Source organism: Colletes latitarsis, chromosome 4, assembly GCF_051014445.1.
Source record: "Colletes latitarsis isolate SP2378_abdomen chromosome 4, iyColLati1, whole genome shotgun sequence".
In the NCBI taxonomy this organism is placed as follows: Eukaryota; Metazoa; Arthropoda; class Insecta; order Hymenoptera; family Colletidae; genus Colletes; species Colletes latitarsis.
In genome coordinates, this window is record NC_135137.1 from 36984725 (window position 1) to 37003343 (window position 18619).

Consider the following 18619-nt stretch of genomic DNA (forward strand, 5'->3'; position numbering starts at 1 on the left):
ACGCAACACTAATTTCCAGAAACATCCAAGTCAGCAACCCTAGTTTTCTAATACAGAAAAGGGTTACAGATGGGAATTGGCCTGACAAATCGTGTGTCTGTTCGCAGGTACGCACATTGTTGGAGAACCCGACGCGGTACCATGTGGTGCAGAAGCAGAAGAACCAGGTGCGACAGTATCTGCACGAGTCGTTCCACGGCGGTTCCGTGGACGGTACCGGAAGCGAGAGCGTCCTCAGCGAAAATTCGGACATCGTGACGTCTTCCGCGCCGATGGTTGTACAGAGTGCGCCGCCAGGACCGGCGGTGCATCACCAAAAGCCGCAACATCCTCATCTAGCGTCGTACCCTCACCCTCACCAGCACCCTCACGCTCCCACGGTGTTGTCGCACGGTAATCCGGTCGCGGCCAGCCCGGATCCTATGACCGGCGCCATGTCGCCGGGTCTCTCCAGCGTCGCCACCAGCAATTCCGAGGTAATGTTAACTTTATAACTCTGTACGCGTACGACTAGCTTTACGCGAGAACGGTCACGATATTACCTATTCGAACGGAATGGAAATGGATCGGCAAAGAGGCCCCGGCGGGGACATGTGGGTGGCGCGGGCGGTCGAATCCTGGGAACCATCGACGCGACCAGCTATGCACAAGGGTCGTTTTTGCAGAAAACAACACGAGTGCTCTGGAAAATATAACTTTTCGGGAGGAAGACTAATTACTAGACTATGGATCTCCATGCAAATTCATATTTTTGTTAATGAAATTAACGAAATGGGAGCTTCGAGGGTAGTCTCAACCCTTGAATAATTCGTATCTTGAACTGTTTCTTATATTTTTGCATATTAAGCGAAGTTTCCAGTTTCATTGAGAATTTCCCATAAATGCTTTGACTCGACTGTGTTTGTAGTCTTCCACCGTAAAATAGGATTTTTAGAAATGCCCGGAGAAATTAGTTTTAATTAGAATTTTGTACAGTAATTACTAGACTCCGAATGTTTATGCAAATGTTCCTGGGGAATAGATAAAAGAGCGAAATCTAAGTAGAAGTATGTTTCATCACTAGAGGTCGTTAAAAATGTATTTCTTTATTTTGCATATCTTTCATACGGCATATGTTTTGCATATTTTTTACAAAAACATATGTCGAAACATACTGCATGTGTCATATGTGTTTATTGCATTTCTTTTCCTAGAATTAATGCTTACACGTCTATTTCACTCTATTAATTCAACGTTTGTATACGATAGTCGCTGCAGAAATGACAAATAGCTATTTATACATGTCGTGTTTACCTACAGTGAATCATTAATGGAAACAGTTCATAGATGCTACGAATAGTATTAATCAGCAATTCTGAAGTATTCCTGGCAGATAGGTTACACGGTAACGAATGTTATGAGGTCAGATTGTTAAAGGGGGCAAATTCAAATATGCCCCAATCACATCTCGTAATGTTGAGCGTTTGTTCTCAGCTTATAAATCGACTTTAGGTCATCAACTAACTCTCGACAATAGTGAAAAAATACTCGTAACATATTGTAATTTAATGTCACCATTATATTTTCTTTTTTTTTTTTAATCTCATAAGGTGGGAACGAAAATCTATCGAGAAAGATTTAATGGGTCAGAATGGATTATTTATGATTCGGTTCGCACAAAAGCAGAGGGAAAGAAAAGTTCCCATCAGCATGCGCCTCGTACACGTCCTTGGTCCCAAATTACGGCCATTTTTATACTCCCCGTAGCTTTTAATCACAAATTGAGCCAATCTAATTGATTCTACTAAACTGCTTGTACGTAGTGCTCGATAGCGCCCTGTTTTCTTTAATGGGAGATTAACGAGCCAATCTTATGTCAATTTCTTGAGCAATCAATTGCATGAATTATTGAAAGAAGTTTCTTTAGATGTACGGTCGCATGTGACCGTTTCAACCGCGTTCAACCAACAATTTAGAACGAGCGATTTTATCATAGATCGATAGGTCGCGCGGAGGATCTATTGGTTCCGTTCGCGGATCTAGAACCGAACGGATTTTCATTTTTTTCGGGGCTAGTTTAAATCGTTCGACGTACACGAGAGAGTTAGTGACAAATTCGAAAAAATAATCGAAATATTCGATAGACCTAGAAATCCTATGACTGTACACGGATCAAAGGTTGCCGTTTTACACGCTTCCCGTCAAGATAACTTTATGTTATTGGTATACAGAAATGATTGCAACTCGAGAACGAGGTCAAGTAGGATATACGTGAAGTGCTCTCTTTTTTGATAATTTTTTGGCAAAAAGCCATACAATCTTTCTTATCAAAATTTATCATACGTATTTATTGATATTTTCCATTCGTTACACGAAATATTTATCCAGATATAATTCCTGTATCTACGCGCGACGATTCTAATTTACGCGTGTTCTAAACGGTGACCTTGAACGGTGATTATATGCACCGATAAAGCTTGACACGGATGTTATTGCATTTCGACTTTCGTTTTCGCGAATTGCTCGCATCGTGTACGCCTGTTGTTGCATTACAGCCTAATGATACGTTCCCCAATGCCACAGGATAAGCAAACTTAAAAACATTCCTTCGTATCTTGCACCGTAGCGATGCTTTTCGCGAATGAATAGAACCAGTGGATGCGTACATCTTAGGTGAGCGTGAGAAAATTACGAGAGAATCAACGAAACGTTTACAGAAATAGCTTCGCTGGTCGAAGTTCGCGTGCGCGTTGTTTCGAGCCCAATTAAAACGTTACAAGTAACTGGAAGAGCGGAGAGCCTCGAAGGGTAACTAACGAAGGAAATGCAATTATCATCTTAGCAGCGGCTGCGCAAAATTCTCGTGTCGGTGCAAGATAGCTTGGACGTGACCATGATATCAGTAAACAATGTGACTTGCAACTATTTCATTGCCATAAATTTGACCCCTTCCACTCGTCTCTTCATCAAGGAAGTACACGACGACGATTATTAACGCTAGCTATTCCCGACGGGTTCCAGATTAATTTTGACACAGGATATATTTACTTTCGACCCTACAACCGAACATTTTTATCATTCTTTCTGAAAGTTCTGGACTCATGGTTTGGTCGATTCGAAATCGTAGCGACAGGTTTGTTCGATGATCGAAAGGTCGATCGATCGCTTTCTTCTCCTTTGATATTCCCCTCGTGTCTACGGCCGATAGGAAATCACGGTGCTGGACAAGGAGACTATCACTTTCGATGCCTCCCCTCCCTTCAAATTCTACGGATATCTTCTTCGCGAACTTTTAAACACTTTATTACTCGCCCCTTTGCATTTTTCATTAGATCTCCAAGTTGAGCGCCAGTTAAACCCGAAGTAATTGCTTTCAATTTTAATTTTTGCGTCATTAATCGAACAAAAGTTGAACGAGTTCGTGATCGGGCAAACGAGGCGTCCGGAGCGAGGAACTTTGCGCGATGCTTCATCCATTTTATGGAGTTTCGTTGTCCATTGCGTCCTCTGTACAGTTCAAGATAAAAAATAACTGTTAATATCGATTGCTGGGAATATTTCCTGCCCGAATATACGGTTTGCAACTTCCGCGGAAGCCATCGAACGATCTCTGATACTCTTGGACGGAGTAAGAAACGTCGATCGAAGCCTTACGAATGCTCGATATGGAACTATTCGTGAAATTTAGGGGGTAAAAAGTCGCCGCAGGGAGCAAAATCAGGCGGGTCGAATAATACCGGTGGGTGGCTGAGCGTTACAACTTCTGGAGACAAAAAGAGCCAACGATGGGCTTAGCTTTTTGCTCCCCTGCCATTTCTCGACCAACGTCGGAATAATAACATCCTGCTTCCCACCTGAATTCGTTGAAAAAACAAAAAATACCATCCTGTTTTAATGAAAGGGTTAATTGGACTAATTTTGGTGGGCACATTCTGTTTTGGAAAAGAATATTTGTTTATGTGGAGTGTATTTCAATATTAAGCAGTGTTTATTAATTTTAACAGGAGGCTTTATCCATTAGAAAAGAATAGTTTCAACAAGTAGATCGTATTAATCCTAACGACACTGTTGGGAAAGAATATTTGTTTATGTTGAATGTATTTCAATATTAAGTAGCATCTATTTTAACAGGGGCATTATCCATTAGAAAAGAATAGTTTCAACAAGTAGTTTAGATTGTAATAATCCTAACGATACTATTGGAAAAAGAATATTTGTTTATGTTGAGTCTACTTCAATATTAAGTAGCATCTATTTTAACAGGGGGCATTATCCATTAGAAAAGAATAATTTCAACAAATAGATCGTATTAATCCTAACGACACTATTGGAAAAGAATATTTGTTTATGTTGAGTCTACTTCAATATTAAGCAGTATCTATTTTAACAGGGGGCATTATCCATTAGAAAAGAACAGTTTCATCAAGTAGTTTAGATTGTAATAATCCTAACGATACTATTGAAAAAGAATATCTGTTTATGTTGAGTCTACTTCAATATTAAGTAGCATCTATTTTAACAGGGGGCATTGTCCATTAGAAAAGAACAGTTTCAACAAGTAGTTTAGATTGCATTAATCCTAACGACACTATTGGAAAAGAGTATCAGTTTCAACAAATTCCAATATTTGTCGTTATCTATCAAAAAAGAATACACTGTGTCAACAAAGTTAAACAAACCGTGTATAGCAGTGTATAACTGAGGCACGTTGGATGAAAGGGAATACGGTACTACGAGTAAGTAGAATGAGTCCATCGTTGAGTAGGTTTGCCTTACGAAGGCTGACTGTGACGTCTGACCCAGTACGGCTCGCACGGAAGATCATTTTTTCCCCCAGCGGGACGCTACAATTTACCCGATGTCACGTTCACGGAGGTTTCCTTTCGACAGAACGATATCGATGATACACGTTCCACAAGCCGAAAACCTTCTTCGAGTTTCTTCCCATTTATTGCGCCTCTCGTTGCACGCAATCGTTGTCGCGCGCGATATTTCGTGGCCACGTCAGAAAACCCGGTTAACCCTGCGGAGAAACCAACTCGGTTAACGCAATCGAATGCCCGACGTTCGTCGCGCGCGAGACCGGAATTCATAATCCCGCCGGGAAGGAAAGGAGAAACTTATCGACGAAAGACGAGCAGGGAAATTTTTGAAGACCGCAGAAGAACGAGAACTGAGAAATTCTATTGTTTTTTAAAATATCGTTCGATCTTTTACTTGAGATCAAAGGAAAACGAATGCTAGATTGCCGTCGACACATCGATAAAACATAACGAAAAAAAGATATTTGTATCTTGAAATGTTAAAGAATATACGTAGAAAGTGGCGAAAAGTTTCATCGAACTCTTATCCCGTAAACAAATTGACAAATATCACATTCTCGTTGTGGCGTCACCTCGCGAACTCGCTACCAGAGGGCTACGCTCTCGTCTCTCTCGCAAGCGCTCGACCGACTACCCAATATCCCGACGTCTCAGACATGACCTGCTAGGAAGACTGATGAGTTACCAGCGAAACAGCGCTCACATTTTCAAAACTTTCCATAGACTACAATTTAATTAAAATAGAAGGAAAATTCCAAAAGCACGTACTAGCTAAGTTAATGACACGAGCGAGGAGCGCCAAAATTAGAGAAAAATTCGAACAATATCGTGGGTGAAAAGCGGGAAAAGGAAGGAAGAGGAATTCCGGGCACGCACAATCGCCTGTCGGCGCGTAACCTGTTGCCGGCGGGTAACTTTGACGACACGATGATTTCAGAACGCGACGACACGAGAGCGTCGTCTAACCGGGTAGCGGAATGCGCGGCGGTCGGCGACGGGTGGAAACGGGCGTCTAACGGCCGATATCTGGGAACGGAGAGGCGTGGGGCATCGAGCTCGTGGCGCGTGGCGCGTGGCTTGTATTCGAGCGGCAGCGGGCAGTGCCGAAACGTACCGATCGACGCCGGAGGTTACGATTTCCGCGCATCGGGAACGGTGTATACCGCGCCTCGACGTTCCGTTTATCGAGTTATCGCGATCCGGGAGCGCGTCTCGTCGACACAAAGAGAGAAAGACCATCTTCGAGGAAAAGTTGTTGGGAAAAGTTTCCACGCGCGATGTCCGGGGGAACCCAAATGACAACGTTCGACGATAATCCAGGGATCATCCGGCGACCGAGGTCGTTCGATAAATAATTTCCGGGGGGGGGTCGAAGATATCCGATGATCGGGAACGTGTGACGTAGCTTCCGGTCGGGTTTCGCGCCAAGACTCCGGAGTTATCTTCGCCCGTCGACTTGGTCGCTCCTCTCCCTTGGTCGTTCTCCCTCCGCGTTCCCGGACTCTTCCTCCGTTTAGCCTCCCTCCACGCCCCGAAGAGATCGAGAGATACGTTATTGGGTAACCGCAACCTTGAGGTGCTTAATCGTAGGTAGCCGGAGTCGCGACGGAGCAGTAGCGCGAGGAGAAACGCAAGGCCTGCCACGATCTCGGTCGTCGCATCGAAAAATGTGCTCGTGCTCGTGTTGCCGTTGTCCACGGAGGCGCTGCCCTTACTCGTGAGGTCCTAACGGATATGATATCGCGTGCACTCATTCTCTCCGATCGCCACCCTCGATCGTCGACGCGACACGGTTTTCGAATTATCCGCGTCACGCGAGCAGTGATCCGCGATCCTCGCCCGTGACTCGCCTGCAGGATCGATGTCGTCGATGTTCAACCCTCGCCACGGTGAAAGCAACCCACGGAGAGTAAGAGAACCGTCGCGGGGATCGTGACACGGAGATCGGGACGGGGATCGTCCACGGTCCGCGTCGAGAATCCGTTCTCCAAAGAAAACTGTGCTGGATGGCTGAACGAAACGACGCTTCGATCGTTCGGACGATTCGATCTTTCGCTGGATGAGATCGGAACTAAACGAGACTTGGATCGTTCGGTGCATCTCTGAACACTTTGGTCGCGTGTCTGTTTCGTCCATCCGGCCGCTGGATGGAAACCGAACGAAACGAGACACGGAACGTGGTTCTAACTCTCACGATGTGTTAGACGAACACTTTGCTTCTGTTTCTTCTCGTTCGAAACGGTCCCTCGCTTTTTCGAAGCGCTGGCGCGTTCGGGCCACGTGCGTGCGCGCGTGCTGTCGCCGAGCATACGAATTTTGTCCTCGTTCCTCGACCGCGTTCGCCGCCACGACGAGATGCCAGTGTTCAATATAATAACTCGAAGATGCAAGGTGAGTCGAAGAACCGTCGAAGCTCGAGCCTTAGAAACGTTTCGATGGCGAATGGTGGAGGGTGTTCTCGAGTTGTTTGGAACAAATATTTCGTAGCTATGATGCTCGTCTATGGAGCATCGATACGTAATCGAAACTCGGTCTACGGGTAATTTCTTATCGCGTGCGAAACGTCAAAGCGTCGATTCGAGTACGAGACGGACGATAAAGACGCGTGTTCGTACTCTTCTATGCCGGAAGCGAGCCGGTAGTTACGGAACGACTCGTGTTCGCGTAATCGCATCCGATCACGATCCATGCGGCAACGTATCGTTAAAACGTTCGCTACGTTGGTACACGCGTACCTTTTTTCACAGACCTTCGTAAAATTGTTGAGATTTTTACCGTTCTTGAAATCCAACATAACGCAACAGAGTCTCTTACTTGAATGCCAATTGTATTATTTATACCTTTCTCTAGCTATTTGATACGTTTAAAAGAAGTTACATCCACGGAACAGACGACTCGTCGTAAAGAAATAAGAAAATCGAGGGTGAACAGTTTACACAGCAAAGAAAATGTTGTATTGGCTCTAGCTGCGATAAATTGTGAAATATTGTTGATACGAGTAAGTCCCTAATTATGATATACCGGCCATAAACGTTTTTAAATCCGTGTTTTATATTGACTCTCGTAATCGAAGATTTATCAGGAATTAAGGTACGGTCATGTTGTAGGATCTCCACTTTAAATCAATTTCATTAACAGATCCCATCAGCCGTATACTCGATAAAAATAACACCTAGCAAGCTAACGGTGAAATTTTCAAGGCGACATAGACGTCGAGAATTGTTTAGTTTAACATTAATAATTATTTAATACATGTCAATGTAATCATTTGAGAATTTTTGTAGCCCTTCGTTAGTTCATTGTTTTTCAAATGCTTTAAAGGAAAGACGATTTCCGTTTACCAATTTAGTAAAAGTCAGTATTAAATAAAATAGTTCAGTTGCGATTGAGAGTGATCTAAAAATTGATTTGAACTACAAGTGACAGTTACTGGGGCATGTACTCTCGTCCGACGAGGTTTAAGACGATTGAAGAGTCGTAAACTATAAGAAAAAACGGTCGTCGAGATAGCAGATAGCAACGATCACGACGATAACCGCTTATCGTGATAAAACCGATGTAAAATCAACGAACCTGTACGAGCGCAGAACGGGAGCGTTACATAAAAACGGCTTCGTTTGCGTGGAGCAGACGCTTACGCGAGTCCAGGAGGCGGCGGAAACGCGCCGTTACGAGAAACGGAAACCGATCTCCGATCTACTCTTTATTCGCGTGGTTTGGTCGCGATCACGAACAGTCGGGGTTACAGTGGCAGTCATGGATTATGTTTGCAAAAAGATTTTTAGCGAGAAACGTTCGCTAACCCTTCCACCAAACCTAGTCGTCGACTCGTGCGTTTCAATGTTTACGAAATATTTTACCACCCCCAAATACAAAGACTTCGTAGTATTTACATTTTTTGAAAATCAGTTGAACGACGAGCTCCGCAGTATCGTTTGAAATGGAAAGGTGCTTCGTACTCGAGGGGTTAAACCTGCGTGGGCGGGGAACACTCGAATACACGCATTATGCAATTTCGTATCCAAGGAAACGAGATTGGTAGGTTACATTGGGCGTTGAAAACAACAATTTTCAGGCTCTCTGCGCGGCTTAATGACTGAACGAGGATGTATCATTTTTTATACGAAACGTTATATTGTCAGTGATAATGAGATAATGGCTGAATGAAATGCAATATTTCTTATCTTTCGTTGGTTTATTCTGACAAAAGCGCCAAAGTGGGCAACGCTTTTGTAATCGTGAACGTATCGTAAAATTATCGCTCACCTAGATTTTCTGATTTAACAACAATCCCCTCTGCTATTTCTGTAAAATTATGTTTTATATAATTAGTCTTCATTTTTGCCGTAGCTTTATATTTCCTTTGCAGTCCTGCTTCAATTAAAATAAATACCATTTCATAAAGTTCGTATAAATATCGTTATTATGCTTATTTGCGTCGAGAAGCTCTGCTATGGACTAATGAACTACTTCCACGCTGCTGTTGTTTATGTTTTACAAAGTCCTTGATTTATAAAAAATGTTTGATCTAGAGAATTCGCGCTCGACTTTTTCGATCTCGTCGGTGTACTTAACGCAGTCGGAGAGGCAAATAATATTCGCGTGCTCTAATTTAGAACAGAGCAGCTATTGTCGCCTATGGCTGGGATAAACATATTCATTCGGACATATTCATTATTACGTCTGCGTCTCGCCTCTCCATACCCGCTCAGTTACACGTTAACACGTATATTGGGTGCGATAACGAGCAACTCCAGTTCCTACACGTGTTCGCGTTCTCGACGTCAATTAGGTCCACCTACTGCCTCGAAATCATCCTCGACGCGGCTCGCTCGCTTTTTCTTTTCACCTTCTTCGGTCCGTTACCGCGGCACGCGAAAAAGAAATACCCCGTTCCAGCCACGGAAGCGAAAATTTCATTCGAATAACGAACAACGAACGGAAATCAATGTAAAGCAATTGTAAATTAATTTATTCATGAGCTGCATTCGGGATGCTCGTTTTCCTGGTTGAAACTCTTACTTTAAAAATAGCCGCGTGGCCTTTAAAAACTGGTAAAATCTGGTATCTTGGTGTCTCGATTACGATTCCATCGAAAACTCTGCGTGAAAATGCTTCAAAATTCGTCTAACAGGCGGACAAGGTTTACTTGGAAAATCTAGTACAAGGTAGCAGCTAATTGTTTCCGTTTCTAGGAGATAACAGTTCACTTTCCACGAGGTATCAATTACGCCTTGCAGACGATAGCAACTGTTTAAAATTTCACAAAAATCTGGAATACCTGTACAAGAATTTTTTTTTATTTAAATCGATGCCGTTTGAGCTTGGATCGTGGAATTCTTCCACTTCCGTCCGCGTTGTCAGGGATACTGCGCGACGCGAAGATGGCGGCCATGACATACCAGCGCCTCTATCGTGTATTACTGACATACATCGCCAATGCTATTATTTCCCATCAAATTTTGCTTTATTTAACCTTCTTTTAACCGTCGAGTTAAAAAGTCAACGTTTGGAAGTTTAAATTTTAGCTCATGAACTTAACATATATCTATACATCAAACTTTAGGACTAATTTAAATTGTGTCTCCCCAATTTTTCAGAATCTTGAACTATTATAGAAAACACAAGTGGTTTTTCAATTTGAATAAGAAAACGAAGGCGAATATTAAAAGTCGCGGTTTACTGTTCGCCGGTATAATTTCCTCTTTAGAGACGCGAACATTTTTACGACACCACTGAAATAGAGTTTTGTTCGTCGTCTGGTCGTTTTGTTTCGCCGTGCGTCGTTGCATTTCGCTTACACGGTATGTTAGCTGCAAGGCGATACGACGCGATGCGATACGACGCGAAGCGATGTGACGCAAATAAAGACACGTACACTATGCGTGGAACGATAATACGACATTGTCAACAATTTCGACGACTCGTCGATTAACCGATAATACGCGGTACTTGCATCGCGTCCAGGTATTTAAAGATTACGTTCGAAATGTTTATCGTGACGAAACCGTTCGTAAAATCCACGAACTTACTGGAATGTTTTCCTACCTGCAAACATCCAAACATCATCGTAATCGAACAGAATTCTTGCATCGAAGTACATGAATTTCAACTGTATATTAAAATTCTATATTCTCGTAGAAATCGATTGGAATTCGAGCAAAATCAGTCCACGTTTGCTACCAGAATTGACAAACATACGCATTATCTCGTATAAATTAGCCTTAACGAAGGATTACACTTAGGATTCAACTTATCGTAGGAAGAATTAACATTCCTACGATTTATACGACTATATTTTATATATCGTACGATCACAATACATAATACGGGAGATTTGCTTAACAACACGGTGGAAGCATAAAGATTACGGTCAGGTTATACAGCTTTTTAATACTCTGGACGAGGAAGAAATAATTTTACGCTTCTCGAGAAAAAATAGATTCGCTAATGGGATCGCGATAATAATTGAAAACAGGTTTTGTAGCGAGGGAAATTTGGTCTGCCAGTCAACGCGTTAATGAAACTTGATAGATCGATAGATCCATATCGGCGATAAGCGTAATAATAATTATAGTTGCAGATCTATATATTCGCGATGCTATTAAATAGAAACGAACCGTTTCGAATTGCGTGTCTCGAAGCGCCGCAGGTGAGACATTAGTATGCTCGGAGAAGAAGTTCCGTGGCTAATTGAGTTCCATTCAGCAATTCAGGACAGCGAATTACCTTCCATTTCGATCGTCTTCGACTTTCGTATCCGAACGAAACGTTTGTCAGAGTCAAAGGTCTTTATTAAACGCGTTATTTACATAATGGTAAAATAATACTAGGTTACTCGTGACCGATCGCCTCGATAAAAAGCCTCGTTGCTCTTCGAGTCGAAAGTTGTTGACCCACTGTGTCGTCGTAAATCATCGCCACGACACTTTGATTACTAATTAGTCTACAGTTTCTTATAATTCATCACCATTTTTATGAATGGGATCGAGGTAATAGTTTCACTTCGCACGAAACGATCGAGTAATTTATTTATTCCAAATGATATTACTACCAACTTGGAGCAGATTCTGCGGAGAACAAGAACGCGGTTTATTTTTTAGCGATAATTGTTTTCGGGAAGATGGTGGATCGTAAATCACAATTCTTCGAGTGATGTTTTTTGTCGCGGTTGTCGCGCGATAAATTACGTTTCACGATGGACAATACTATCCGTGGTTTCCTAATACTATTCATTTTCGTAACGTTGGAACTCCAGAAAGCCGTGCAATTATTCGTGGCGCTGCTCCTCGTACGTACGTGTTCGCGTCAGCGTTACGAGGATAAGTTTTGAATAATGCGAACGCGCGCGGACGCAAACAGGAGCGTTACATAAAAACTGCTTCGGTTACACCGGCCAGGAGACGCTTACGCGAATCCGATGGTTACGGAATCGATGCCGGATCATCGGTCGAGTTTATCGAACGTCGGAGATTCGAATGACGCAGCGCTAACGCGACAGTTTGATGATATTTTCTTCGTTTTTTTCTTTCATCGATGTCAACGATCTACGAGCTATGACGCGTTTCACCCATATGGAACAAGATGGCGGACGCTTGTTGAATACTGATCGACGAGAAGGTCGAGTTACGGTTCCCTCTTAAGAGGATACGCAACGCGAAGCTTCTTTCTTTCTTTTTTTTTTTTACTAATTCCCCGAGCGTATCGATTTTAGAATTCTCCGCGCGATCCTGTCCTATTTTACTTTCAAATTCTGTGAAAATCGATTCGAGTCACCTCGGCTTGAAAATTAGTAAAGAGGAGAAATATAATCTCGTTAAAAGTTAGAATTTAATCACGACATTGTTAGAAAATAATTCAAATTCCATCGTAATATAATTTCGAGGTTAGAGTTTGTACGTAAGTAAAAATGGCCGCCATTGTGTGAACGAGAATTCTCGGTATTGGTCTCAAATGCGTTTAAGCGAGTTCTAATAATTCGTGGAGCCTAAAGAGAACACATTTTGCTCCGTCTTCGTCGCGTGCTCTGTCGTTTAGCTTTCTGGCTTACACCCCCGCCATATCGCCCCGCCCTGCCTTCTGTTCGACGTTGTCTGCAGTATAGCTCCGCATCATCGCGCTCTTCCACGGACAGGCGTCGGTTATTATTGTTACGTAATGTTTACGTCACTTACGCGTACGCGACAGAATAACCATAATCGTTGTACGCTGCTCGCGAACTCGGTTAGCTTTTTTCTATTTGCCTCGTTCCGTTCAACTTCTCGTCGATCGATCCATCGACAGAAATGGCGTTTTCTATCAAATTTCAAGTCAACGACAATCTATTTTATCGAATCAACGTAGGTCCAATGAGCAGTTCGTTTGCAAAAATTAATCTCTCTCTAGAGGAGCTAGTTCTTGTTCTTTTTTCTTAAATATAAATTAAAAAAAATTAAGAAACTAAAATTATTTGGTAAAACGTCGCTAGTAATATATTAGCGTGTGATCTGAAAGTTAGACAGGCCCATGTCAAGGATCGAGATCGATGTTCTAACTGTTTTCAGCCACGAGTTCGCCCCTTTTTAACCATCCATTTCAGACGTCCTCTTGTCAGACGTCGGCCTACGCGTCCCTTTGGTAGTTTTTGCCCCGACAAAACCAGAAGGACAATGGGGTCCGTCGAAGAACGTTAACTTTGAACGAGAATGGCTCGTCGAGATACGTCCGTCGGGAAATTAGATCGTAAGCGCACTTATCGCGAATCGTTCGATAAAACCGGATAGCAGCTTGCGCGATGCAGGTGCGTTATCTGTCGAAAGGAAGGCTTTTTTTTTTCTCTCGTTGAGCGTACGCCGAGGCAAAACTATTTACCATAAAGGCTGGGCACTTTGCGATTCCTCTCGACGCTCGTTGCGAATCACGCGCGGTCGAGCGAGATAAAACGAAGCCGAATGCAAAGAAGAAACGGGAAAATTCCCGCTTCGTTTACGAATCAGGGACCAAGAATAACAGTTAGCGCGGAAAACGATAATAGTTAGTCGCTCGACCGGTTGACGGCCATTGTCACGTATACGTGAGTTCGTCAGCCGGTCGTAGTCCGCCACTGTCACGTATACGTGATTTCAAATATTCCAAAGCACACACCGTTGCTGAAAGACATTATTATATGGTAATTGTTATTTATTGTGATCGTTGAATAAGATAGTTTGACGAGGGAAATTTTATTCGACGTCTCGCGTCCCGGAAGTCGACTGATTTCGACGCGTCGTCGTTCCCCGTTCGTAATTAGGAACGTTGGCGGATTCCTTGGTGATCGCGTTATCGGTAATCGCATTAAAACCATGTAATTGCAGGCGGAGGATCTCCTGGACGACATTCTGTCGTTCGAGGGCGGATCCTTGGGCGACAGTTTGAAGGACGGACAACCGGGAAGCCTGACGAATATTCCGGAGTTAGAAATAAAGCCTGAGCCTCTGCTGCTCACCGAGGCGGAGATACACGCCCTTGCCAAAGACCGACAGAAGAAAGATAATCATAATATGAGTGAGTACATTTTACGTCGAATTAAAAAATTAAACCCTTCGACTTTAATTTCCCTTCGCCGTATTTAATTGTCTCTGGCATCCGTTCGAGCCTGTGATTTTCAGCACAGCCATTCGCGTAACAGGTCGACCGCGGTATTCGACCGAAATGCGGTTTCATTATCAGCCCCGAACGGGAAATCGAGAGCAATCGATCGTTCGTTTCCCCCCGTAAAAAAAGTAATCGAGTTCCTTTTTCGAGGCGCTTTGGATTTGCTCGGAAAACAGATCCCTCCTCTCTTTTCCCGTGGCTGCAATCGATCGTAATTATGATTTCAGTCGAGAGGCGACGACGCTTCAACATCAACGACAGAATCAAGGAGCTTGGCACCCTCTTGCCCAAAACCAATGACCCGTGAGTACAATTCTCCGCACCGAGGACTTTTTTTAAACCTTCGTACACCCTTGGTAGGGTCTTTTGTTTTGTTGGCTACCCATTCGCAAAACTCGTGGATAAATTTAACAGCCAAACATTTGAGTATCGTGCTTGCATTAGCAATCGCAAATGTCCGATGGACGAAGTCTGAGGTCTCGCGAGGAATCCGTGAAACGACGTTTCCAATTCCGGAATGTTCCTCATCCCTGATCCCCGCCATTCTTTTTAGTTGCTAGTCTATTCGTCAGTGTCTCCGCGAGTTCATCCGTCTTTTTACGCACCGATCGTTCTTTTCCTCTATCGATTTACCACACATTCGTTTCTTTCGCCGTTTACAAGTAAACCGTAATAAATATTGTTCTCTCCCTCGGTTTTCGTATCGTTTCTTTCTATCCTAGTTGGTTCTCGCTGGACGATCTACCGCCGGCCATTATTATCCGTTCGTAACTCTCCGTGACACGAGTTAGACACGGTACGCTACTCGCGTCGAGCTTCTTTCGTCCGCGGAGTTCGGTGAAAATTTTATTCCAACAGATAACCGATGAAACGAACGCGTATCAATTTATTCCAGCGAACGGTTAAATCGCGGTCTGTTCGTCGCGAAATGTTTAAATCAACGAATTTTTTACTTTTATCGAACGAGCAACGGACGAACCATCTTTTACGCTGGGTTTGAAATTTTTGTCCAAATAAGAATATTTCTCGTTTCCTCTTTTGGACGGTATTAAACGCTTTTCTCATCCTCGCCCTGTTTCTTTAAAGATTCTTAATTAATTTTTGTCGATGACTTTTCGCGGTTTACAGAAAATATTCCGACGAGATAAAAACGGTAAAAACTTGTTTCTTACATCCAGACATCGTAGGGTTAATTTACGAGTTGGCCATCTGTTCCTATTTTTCGTTGTCGGAGGCGTCTTTCACGTCACTGTCTGCTCGCGGAGAATCGAAAAAATTTCCACCCCCTCCTCCTCCCCCGACTTTTTCGACTCTCTCTTTTCCCTTTGATGCTTTTCGCCGCGTTTCTTGCGTACGTTCCCGGAGCAGCGTTTCCCAACATCTGTGTCACGGAAAGATTCGTAATAAATCGATGCATTTACCGCCACGGTGGTCACCAGTGACCGGCGCCTTCGAAACGCTTCGAACAAATGAACCGTAAGTTTGGTGACTCGTAAATTTTTTAGAGAATAAATAGTTCATTTCTTTTCGATATTAATAGAATCTCCGCCATTTAAGAAAGTGTATCTAGCCTTTCTTAAAAGGGTCCTGATGTAAAAATGGTTGGGAAGCACTGCCTTGGGGAAAAGGTTAAAGGAAGATTGAAGTTTCAACGGGTAACTGGTGTAGAAGGCACTTTTGGTAAATTCTACGCAAAGGGTCCATTTTGGCTGGTGAATAGGTTCGAGTTTCACTCGCGGTGTACAGTAAATGCATGCATTGACGGTAATATAAATAACAGTAAACGTTTTCTTCCTCTAAGAAAGCTGAGGTCTGCTTCTTATACTCAATGTTTATTAATACAAGTTAGTCCTTTGCAGTAAAACTTCAATTTTCTAAAAGTGCAGTTTTAAAGGAGGAGACTCGTGTAAAATGGTAAAACGAGAAGTGACGTTTGGCAATTTTTTTATGTTGTAAAAATTGTCAAATATCACTCGTTCTACCATTTTACACGAGTCTCCCCTCTTAAAATTCAACATCGAGTTACGAGACCTAATGCCTTGCATGCATCGATTGGACTATGTAGCCTGATAAAGTGTGATAAAATCGAAGGCGGACAAGTTGGATTTTTCCTTGGTTAGTCGCAGGCCTTACGGAGGCTGAGTCGTCTGATCCAATACGATCCGTAACTACTTCCTGGATTGGTCTTGTTTCCTCCCATTCAACGAGTCGCCAGTCGGTCGCCACAACATTCCGATAGTTCAACAGTCGAATGTTCGAACCAAACGATTATCATTCGAGGAAAGCAATTCGAACGTAAAAAAATTCATTTACAAACTACACGAAAAAACATTCCGTCGGTCGAATAATTCCCGTGTATTAATTTAACTATACGTTCCTACCGCAATTTCAGCTATCGCGGTCGCTGATTACAGGCACGGTGTCGAAAATGCCAAGTTAAAAATGACTTTTTAAAAAATTCGAAGGAAAGAGTTGAAAGCTGGCTCCGGTCTTTTTTTTTTTATGACCGAAAAGGAACGCGTTTCCATAGGTTCTTTCGCAAAATTTCTTACCTCCGGTGGCAAGCGAACTTTCCTTGGATGCATTTGTCAAACTGCGAAACCCAGTTAGAATATCGTGACGAACGATTCACGATCTTTCGTCGCGAGGAGCCACGGGTGAAAAAGTTTCTGCGAATCGAGTTCGCTCGGTCGCTCGATTACGGCACTCCCGGCGGCGTTAAGCTTTGCTGATTCAAGTTGCGTAACGGGCGCGAAAAAGAAGGCACCGTCGAGAGGGCTGGGCTCCTTTGGAGACTCGTCGTTGCGCGAGAGAGGTGCAGGAGGATCGCGACGAGACACGCGCGAGTAGGCCAACGCGGGCAAAAGATATCGTCTACCTGATAACGAAACGAGTCCCGGTCTAACGACCACGGCAAACATCGACAACGCGACACCGTTTCCGTCGACTCGTGGACCTCGGTTTTTCGACCGGTTTTACCATTGCACGTCCAATTATCGCGCGATCGTCGATTATTTGGCCAAATTAAAGGGAAAGTTTTCGGCCAGGTCGAACGCGAACAGTATACGAACGCTCGGGACCAAACTTTCAACTCCTAAACTAATTTTCAACATCCATTCGAGGGGGAAAAAGAATTTTTTATTATCCTCTTCGGGACCAAATTGATATTCGTTCACGACATTCATCAATTTTGCTGCAAAGCGTGTCGCGTCATTGGAATATTTAAATGTTCATTCGTAACTCTAGAGGTTACTATTGTGATGTAATATTTACAATAATTTAAATATTAGTACACATATGCGTATCCTCGAAGACATTAAATGAAAAGAGTTTTGCTTAAATTAAAGCTCATCTCAGTCCACGACAAATTCGTGCAATTCTTTGCAATCGCGTTATTATTTTGATCGCAGTAACGATGTTCGAGAATCGTTGAGTTCGGAGCGTCGAAGACGACGAAGGTAGATGGATGCAAACGTAGTCGGTCGTAATGGTGACACGATTCGTTCCAGGTATTACGAAATCGTCCGGGACGTCAGACCGAACAAGGGCACGATTCTCAAGTCCTCTGTCGATTATATAAAACTGTTGAAAAACGAACTGACGAGGATGAAGCAGAACGAGCTCAGGCATAAGCAGTTGGAACACCAGAATCGTCGATTGCTTTTGCGGGTCCAGGAGCTGGAGCTGCAAGCCAAGGCCCACGGGCTTCCAGTCTCCGATTTCAATTGGGCCTCGACGTCTGGGACCATGATCAACACCTTCCCCAGAAACAAGCTCCAGCAACGCAAGGTACCCTTTTTCTTTCAATAATAATTCCCTTCCCTTTCACTCTACGCGAAAATTAAATTAAATTCCCTACAAAAAAGGTTCAATGGATATTTCGTGTCAGATTCATATATTTCAACTCACCGTTTCCTAGAAACAAGCTCCAGCAATTCAAGGTACCTTTTACCTCCAATAATAATTAATAAACAGAAAATTAGATTTTCGCAATTTACCAGCTTCCCCTTGGTTCTAGATAAAAAATACCTCTGTATAAAATGAAAGATAATTAAATTCCCTACAAAAACGTCCCATATATATTTCGCGTCAGATTCGTATATCTCGACTCAGTTCTCCAATAATATTTGATAAATAGAAAATCAGATTTTCGCAATTTATTAGCTTCCCTTTGGCTCTACATAAAAAATACCTCCGTATAAAAT

The 18619-nt window shown here is 43.1% G+C and overlaps 1 protein-coding gene across 3 annotated transcripts in view; it reads left to right on the forward strand.

The window, feature by feature from the left end:
* Positions 1–18619, forward strand: part of Mitf (transcription factor Mitf) — a 41213-nt gene that overhangs the window by 17077 nt on the left and 5517 nt on the right. For all 3 annotated transcript variants that reach the window (XM_076764100.1, XM_076764098.1, XM_076764099.1), the window contains 4 exons: positions 108–476; positions 14135–14324; positions 14642–14717; positions 17924–18203. In XM_076764100.1, coding sequence (XP_076620215.1) covers positions 108–476; positions 14135–14324; positions 14642–14717; positions 17924–18203 — 915 coding nt within the window. The remainder of the gene's footprint in view (positions 1–107; positions 477–14134; positions 14325–14641; positions 14718–17923; positions 18204–18619) is intronic.